The sequence below is a fragment of the Pararge aegeria genome, chromosome 15, assembly GCF_905163445.1.
Source record: "Pararge aegeria chromosome 15, ilParAegt1.1, whole genome shotgun sequence".
Lineage (NCBI taxonomy): Eukaryota > Metazoa > Arthropoda > Insecta > Lepidoptera > Nymphalidae > Pararge > Pararge aegeria.
The window spans coordinates 2,712,663-2,720,596 of NC_053194.1; the positions used below are offsets into that span (position 1 = coordinate 2,712,663).

The 7,934-nt window shown below is 35.7% G+C and overlaps 1 protein-coding gene across 1 annotated transcript; it reads left to right on the forward strand.

Moving 5' to 3' along the window:
* Positions 1-349: 349 nt before the first annotated feature.
* On the forward strand, positions 350-6,318 carry LOC120629917 (activator of 90 kDa heat shock protein ATPase homolog 1). Its single transcript, XM_039899000.1, has 6 exons — positions 350-962; positions 2,121-2,253; positions 2,875-3,108; positions 3,745-3,914; positions 4,091-4,247; positions 5,311-6,318. The coding sequence occupies exons 1-5, from the start codon at positions 606-608 to the stop codon at positions 4,220-4,222; spliced, it is 1,026 nt and encodes a 341-aa protein (XP_039754934.1). The 5' UTR covers positions 350-605; the 3' UTR covers positions 4,223-4,247; positions 5,311-6,318.
* Positions 6,319-7,934: the final 1,616 nt, after the last annotated feature.

Sequence of the window (7,934 nt, forward strand, 5' to 3'; positions counted from 1 at the left end):
TTATGTGACGGAAAACAGCGTGAGGAAACCTGGATGCCTGAGAGTTCTGCATAATGTTCCCAAAGGTATGTGGAGTCCACTAATCCGTACAGGGCCAGCGTGATGGACTACAGCCTTAACCCCTAATCATTGTAGGAGGAGACCCGTGCCCTGTAGTGTTCCAGTAATGGGTTGATATGGTGATGATAACACAATATGATTATTGCCATTCAAAGATGGGAATGACTTCATCAAGCATCGACTTTCGACAAGCATAGTTTTTGAATAAATAATAGAAATAAATTGAGAAGTTGGGGTAATAATCATGGCAACTGGCAACATATTTTACCGCTGTCACTGTCAGTTCTATTCAACTGCCATTTGATTGTGCACGACGTTTCTCGAATATTGCGATTTGCAAGTTAAATAGCTGAGCCTAGCGAATTTCTTATGATAATCCTTTAGCGTTAAGAAAATTTTTTCAAGACAAAAAAAATAGTTTATCGGGAAGTGGCGTTAGTGTGTTCTGTGTCCTTATTCTGTAAAAATATCTTAACATCAGGTCAGGTCTGAATTGATCGAAAATCTTGGTTCCATAAAACCTCGTGTACGTTTAGGTTTTAATCATGGCTAAATGGGGAGAAGGCGACCCTCGATGGATAGTAGAGGAGCGTCCGGACGCTACAAATGTAAATAACTGGCATTGGACGGAAAAGAACGCTGGACCATGGTCACAGGAGCGTCTGAAAGAATTGTTGAACAATTTAAAAATAGAACAAAATGGTATCGACTGTAAAGTCACAGAGGTTGAAAGTATAGTTGGCGAAGCTACTGCGAACAATAGGAAAGGAAAGCTCATATTTTTCTATGAGTGGGACATTAAGCTGAAATGGGAGGGATTGCTGGCTGGTGGTACGGACAAGATTAAGGGGGAGGTGAACATCCCGAACCTGTCAGAGGAGAATGACGTCAGTGAGGTTGATGTAAGTACATTATCTTGAAATGTTTGCAACACAACCCTTTCAACTCAGTATAAATTTAAATAAATAAATAAATATACTACGACAATACACACATCGCCATCTAGTACCAAACTAAGCGTAGCTTGTGTTATGGGTACTAAGATAACTGATAAATAATTTTTTTATGAATAATATACATAAATACTTATAATATATAGATAAACACCCAGACACTGAAAAACACTCATGTTCATCACACAAATATTGTCCAGTTGTGTGAATCGAACCCACAGCCTTGGACTCAGAAAGCAGGGTCGCTGCCCACTGCACCAAACGGCCGTCAAAGTAGGTAGTAAGGAAGGAGGAGGAGTAGTATGAAATAAGGTACTAGTTTTAAGGTGCTAGCCATCCAATTTATGACTGCCCACAAGAATCAACATACCCCCTTGCACTCTCTTATTTGTGGTCCACAATTCACAGCTACACATATATATATATATACCCATTTTCAATTGAATTTTTTTGATTTCAAGTAAATTCATAAAAATCTTCTATTCATTCTCCTTCAGACTTTGTATTGTGGATTTTGCTTTTAATTTTATTTTTGCTGTTTACTTTGGATAAATGCCAACTGTTTAAGAGTGTTCTAGGAATTAAATGTGTTTAAAGTTTGAGTTGAAATTAACATTCTCAACAAATTAACTGCCTAGGTGGAACACAAGGTTAAGTTGGATTTGAATCGCAGGTTGGGCAAGAAATAATAAAAGGTATTGTGTATTTTCTATTAAAGAATTTTCAGTATCAGCATGGAGTTAGGAAAATGGTAAAGCCATTGGTCAGGGTTCTCTGGTTATCATCAGTTATCTGTGGTAATAGTCATTAAAGCCCACCAACCTGCATTTGATCAGCATGGTGGCATGCGTCTCTCCTGTGAGAGGGGAGGCCTGTGCTCAGCAGAAAAAGCCAAAATTAGTTTATTTGTTTTATCTACTTTAATAAACTCAATATATAATTTATAAAAATTATGAAAAATTACTGAAAACAAGGTATCTATGTCTAAAAAAACATTTTGTTTCCAAGAAAACTAACCAGGAATCTAAGAACCCTGTAAACTTTATTTATTCTTAACGTTTTGGGTTAATATAATCATAGTAAAGAGTTGGATTTAAATTTTTCTAGATGACTGTAACCATCAAAGGCAGTGGTGATGAAGCACAGAGAGTAAAAGCATTCATGCACAATGTAGGAAAAGCGGTGATCCGAAAACAACTTGAAGAATACATTAGAAGCTTAAAAGAGGAATTTCCTAAAGGTATATCATAAGTTGCATTATGTATCTCACTTGGCAGAAAGAGTTTGAACTGTGGCTTTTTAATGTAAGCAATTAAAATATCACTACCTTTAATGGTAAAAGGATTTTGTTAAAGGTGTAGATTGGTAGACTTCTACCAATTACTTTAGTGGGCATATAGGTTAATAACAATTTAAAATATATCTTTATATGTATATTTCTTGTGTGCGTGTGTATGTCACTGAATTCCTAAACAGCTGTACCGATTTAAATGAATTTTTTGGTATCCGTTTGGGTGGCACCCTGGATGGTTTAGATTCACAAATCATCCCCACAGATGGCGCTGGGGTCTGGCTGGGGGAAGTAACTTATATATAAAATATTTTCTAAACTAGCAGGATTTTGATTAGCTATATTTTAAAATTTGTATGATATTTTCTAAACTAGCAGGATTTTGTGCTGCAGAACACTGGTGATTCTAGTCTGTGTCCTTTGCCACAAAGCCACAGCTCTCATGTGAATTGTGGTATGATACCATCCATCTGATACCATCTCCAAAGTGAAGGGCTTACACGGTGGTGAAAAATACAAGACTAAATGATAATATCTACTCCCTCTTAAACTCTTTTAATTATACTTCAGGTCTGATCCTGCCCAAGAAAGGAGAGGAAACTGCAAAACCGGACAATGTTAAAACCATAACAAGTGGTTTCAACAAAAAAATTAATATGGAACCTGTAGTAAATACCCAGCAGAAGCAGATTGGTTGTAAACTAGATACAAAAAATATAGAATTGACAGAAACCTTCCAGTGTAGAGCACAGGAGTTTTATGATGCTATGACTCGAATAGAAATGGTGACTGCTTTCACTCAAGGTATTTTTTTTATTTTGTCTTATTATGTCAAGAGTTTCTAAATAGCACTACACACAGGGGTCAAGTGCCTTCCCAGATTGCATAAAATATCAGCTGTCCAGTGTTGGGGGTGTACCAATGTTGTGTTTACTGGTGCAAGATTGCCATTCCATTACCTTGGGATTCAACGTCCAACAAGTTCTACAAAAGCTCCGGTTTTTCTACAGATCTCCTTATTTCTGATTTGATCATGTAAACATAATCCAGTCATAGCTCTCCCCATCGCCCGCAGAGTGGCTTCATTCTTCTTATTAATCATCATGTCATGAGCGTGAAACAGGAACGTGAATGTTATAATAATAAAATAATACTGCTTTAAGAAATGCTAGTAAGCCCTTGCTCAGCGATATAGCATTACAGCACATTAACTTATGGAAGGAACTGATTGCTATTTCAAATTCATGCTGTTTCAGCTAAGCAAACTGAATACCAGTCAAATTGTGTATCACTACAAGCTTCACTTGTGTGCATACTGTTGAGTAACGTCTATGTAAATGCTGTGCCATTCTTCCTTAGAACAACCATCCAGAAGCTTCTATTGAATACTGTGTCATAATTAAAAATATTATAGGAATAAAACTTATTTTGTTTTATAAGGTCATGTAAAAATGGATGCAGAAAAAGGGGGAAAGTTTTGGCTCTTTGGCGGCAATGTGACAGGGGAGTTCCGTGAATTGGTTCCGGGGAAAAAGATAGTGCAGTACTGGAGATATAAGCAGTGGCCAGATCAGCACTTCTCGGAGGTCACCTTTACTATTGATGAAAAGGTATGTTTTCGGATTTTTGTTTCATTGTGAGTTAGATGTTACGAAATGATATTTTCATAACATCATCATCGTCATTGCTATCATCACCATCACCACAATTATCAATATCATGATTTCAGTAAATATCAATTCAAATCGATGTGATATACTGAAATATACACTTTTTGATCTTACAGGAAGACCACACGCTAGTAACACTGAAACAAAACCTGGTTCCAACTGCGGAGGTCGACCAGACATTGCAGAACTGGAAACGCTACTACTTTGACAGCATTAAGAGGGCCTTTGGCTTTGGTGCTTTCCTGTGATTACGAGATGCCTTAGAATAATTAGGTAAGTTGAAATATTTTTATCCTCACTCTCACATATATAATTTATCATATATTCTATATTCATAATATTAACGTGTTCACCTGCCAAAGAACGGCAATAGGGAACAGAACAAGCTTTATAATAACAAGGTTTATTAATTATTATTATTATTAATAATTTTTTTTTTTTTTTTCTCTAGTTTCTTTTATTGCTGTAACTCGGCAATCTGTCTTGTGACATTGGGCCGTTTGTTTGTGGGTTAAGGTAATTAAGTGGGTTAAGTTAAATTGATAATATTAATAGTAAAGGTTTATTTATTCCATCGAAATTTACAAAATAGTTTCAATCTTTACAAACTGCTTAGTTTAATTACTTAGCTTAGTAAGTTTCTTTTATTGCTGTAACTCGGCAATCTGTCTTGTGACATTGGGCCGTTTGTTTGTGGGTTAAGGTAATTAAGTGGGTTAAGTTAAATTGATAATGTTAATAGTAAAGGTTTATTTATTCCATCGAAATGTACAAAATAGTTTCAATCTTTACAAACTGTTTAGTTTAATTACTTAGCTTAGTAAGTTTCTTTTATTGCTGTAACTCGGCAATCTGTCTTGTGACATTGGGCCGTTTGTTTGTGGGTTAAGGTAATTAAGTGGGTTAAGTTAAATTGATAATATTAATAGTAAAGGTTTATTTATTCCATCGAAATGTACAAAATAGTTTCAATCTTTACAAACTGTTTAGTTTAATTACTTAGCTTAGTTCTTGGTTATTGTGATTTTTAATACATTCTTAACTTACTGTTAGTATGTTAGTCATTATGTTAGATGGATCCCATAGGATGTTATCCATCCATAGAAAACCTCCTCCTGAGGCTTTCTGAGGCTTTCTATTAATTATTTCTTGGATTTTTCTAACTGTTTGTAAATGTGAGAATATTTGGCTTTGACCTTTCCCCGGGGAGAAAAATGCCTTCCGCCTATTATATGACACCAGCAGTCACCATTATGAATGGTACAGAGCTATGAATGTTTGTATGCAAAAACCAATGAGTTATAAACAATTAAAGAATGTGTTTGTTCTGTTACAGGTTCAATTAAACCAGCGTTATAAGAATAATGAAATCGATTTCGCCCCGCATCTGCGATCGCTCGGAGCTATGATGATTTGTACCGCAAAGTACGCGTCATGAAATAAAGTTATACAAAAAAGTGTATATTGAGTATGAAATTCCTAGTAACCTTCGGGCTCTCTTTCAGAGGACCAAATTCGATCTCCAGGAAGCACTTTTCAGTGTTGTGTGCATTTTAAATTGAAGCATTGAAATATAACCCCCTATGATAAAGGGAAACATCGTGAGGAAAAATGCATGCCTGAGAGTTCTCCATAATGTTCTCTCTCTCTCTCTTTACGTCGTGTTCCTCATTGCTGAGGGTCGTGACCCCTTCAACTTACAACCTTTTGGACGATTTTGTGCCATTTGACTCGGCTTTTAGCAAAGTTTAAGGCAATATGCACTTTTGTGTCTAGAGCAGTGCGGATTTGATCCGACAAACGAATCGGGCTACGTCCTCGAGGTCTCTTTCTTTCCACTTTGCCAGTGACCACTATCTTTTCAAGATTGTCTCCATCTCTTCTGGTAATGTGACCGAAGTACTCGAGAATCCTCTTAAGACAGGTGGTTTTTAGCCTTCTTGTAATTTTAAGCTGTCTCAATATCGATGCATTGTGTGCCGTTCACGGGATTCGCAGCATTCTCCACCAGCACCACATCTCAAAAGCGTCTATACGTTGTCTATCAGCTGCTTTAATGGTCCATGTCTCAGCTGCATACGTAAATATAGGAAAAATAAGTGCGCAGACCAGACGCACAATGTTCTCAAGGCGAGTTTAACTAATTTGAAATTCTCATTCTAAGAGGAGACATGTGACCTGTAGTGGTCCGATTATGTTTTGATAATGATGATACTGCGGTCACTTTGATGGACGCCATTTTGGCGCTGTACGTTGTGAGGCTGTAATGCGAGTGTCCAAGGAACTAGAATAAGAATACTTATATTAAATTCAAATTCAAATTAAAAACTTCTTTATTCACGTAGGCCTATCACAGGCGCGAAGCGTTCATACATATAAAGTCAAAGTCAAAAATATCTTTATTCAAGTAGGCCCATTTGATGCGTACATTACATACTCGTAACAGTACGTACCATATTCGTAAACATAAAACTAAAGCTACGAGGGTTCTAAACTCGCCCTGGTCTAAGAAGAGCCAAGAACAAACTTAGCCGGGTAATTTTTTTTTTGTTATCAGCATCTCACAGTAAATTTATATTACGCTATGAAGTTAGAGCATTTCACACCCAAGCTTTTTTTATCGTTTCAGTAGTCCGTTATAATAGGATTTTTCTGTAAGCCTTCATTTTATATAAACATTCAACCTATTGAGAGACATCTCAAAGGATTCATTCGGTAATTTGTTATAAAATAATATACAATTTCCCTTGAATGAATATTTTATGTAGCCTAGTAAACTTAACAACGAGTTTATTTTTGCTCCTAATATTTATATTGTTACAGTCCATTTTCCTTTTATATTTTGTTATATTTTGATGGACATAAATTAGTTCCAGAGACACTCGCCTGTCATGTGGCGCTTCAAATATTGACAAATTAATTATGTCATTTGTATAGCGACAGACAGTTCTGTGTGCTTATAATAGATTTCGGTGGCTGCGAACCTTGGTCTTTCCATACTCAATAATATAAAAACGTGTTTGTTTGTTTGTCCATACTTCACGCCCTAACTAGGCAACCGGTCCACTTAATTTTTGGCATAGAGTTAGTTGAGAGAACGGAGAGTGACATAGGCTATTTTTGGGCCTGGTCATCTAATTCAAAAAGGTGTACACGAACATTCGCGGGGCGCGGCTAGTATTATATATATGAAAGTCTGTCTGTTAGTTTTTTGTTTGTTACCTTTGTTTGGCACCACCACTGCACTGAGATTGGTATTTGGCACATATGTACACTTACTTCCTGGATATGATATGATATGACCAATATTATACTTTTTTATCTAGAGAAAACAATTGGGGCTTAAAAACAATGGCCTTTGCTATTTATACAACGCTTCAGAGCAGTATAGCCTGCATGGATACAGGATACTTTCGATCCCAGGAAAACAAACTGTTTTCGTGGTGTTTTTGAAACTAAATAAGCTATTGTAATTTATAGCAAGATTGTTGCAATGCACGGCTCTTAACCTTATGTAGGTACTGTACTAGTGTAACCTAACGTCGTTAAATACCGCGTAAGTAACATTGTATGTACTAAGCGTTTGGTTACCCGTATTAGATATTCGTATATAGATACGTAATAGTATATATATACTCCATTCCGAAGATAGATACACTCAATTGGACACAAATTCAACTATATAATATTTTTTACAAACATTGGTATGCAAAGGTGGCCTTATTGCTAAAACAATATTTTCCATTAAAAGGGTAGCGGCGTGAAATCCAAAATATACTAAAATTATATCTCTATTTTTTATTTTTTTTAATATAATATTCACTAATACAAACTACAAAATTTAATATTTAATTATAAACATGTATAAATATAAATAATTATACTACGACAATACACACATATGTATTTAGTATTTAGTTATTTACAGATATGTGTATTTAGTTCATACAAAACGATAAA

Bases quoted from the DNA above. Each gene is read 5' to 3' on its own strand.
- LOC120629917 (XM_039899000.1), top strand. From the start codon at position 606: ATGGCTAAATGGGGAGAAGGCGACCCTCGATGGATAGTAGAGGAGCGT. The intron at 963-2,120 runs GTAAGTACATTA...AAATTTTTCTAG, and splicing joins ATGACGTCAGTGAGGTTGAT to ATGACTGTAACCATCAAAGG. The intron at 2,254-2,874 runs GTATATCATAAG...ATTATACTTCAG, and splicing joins AAAAGAGGAATTTCCTAAAG to GTCTGATCCTGCCCAAGAAA.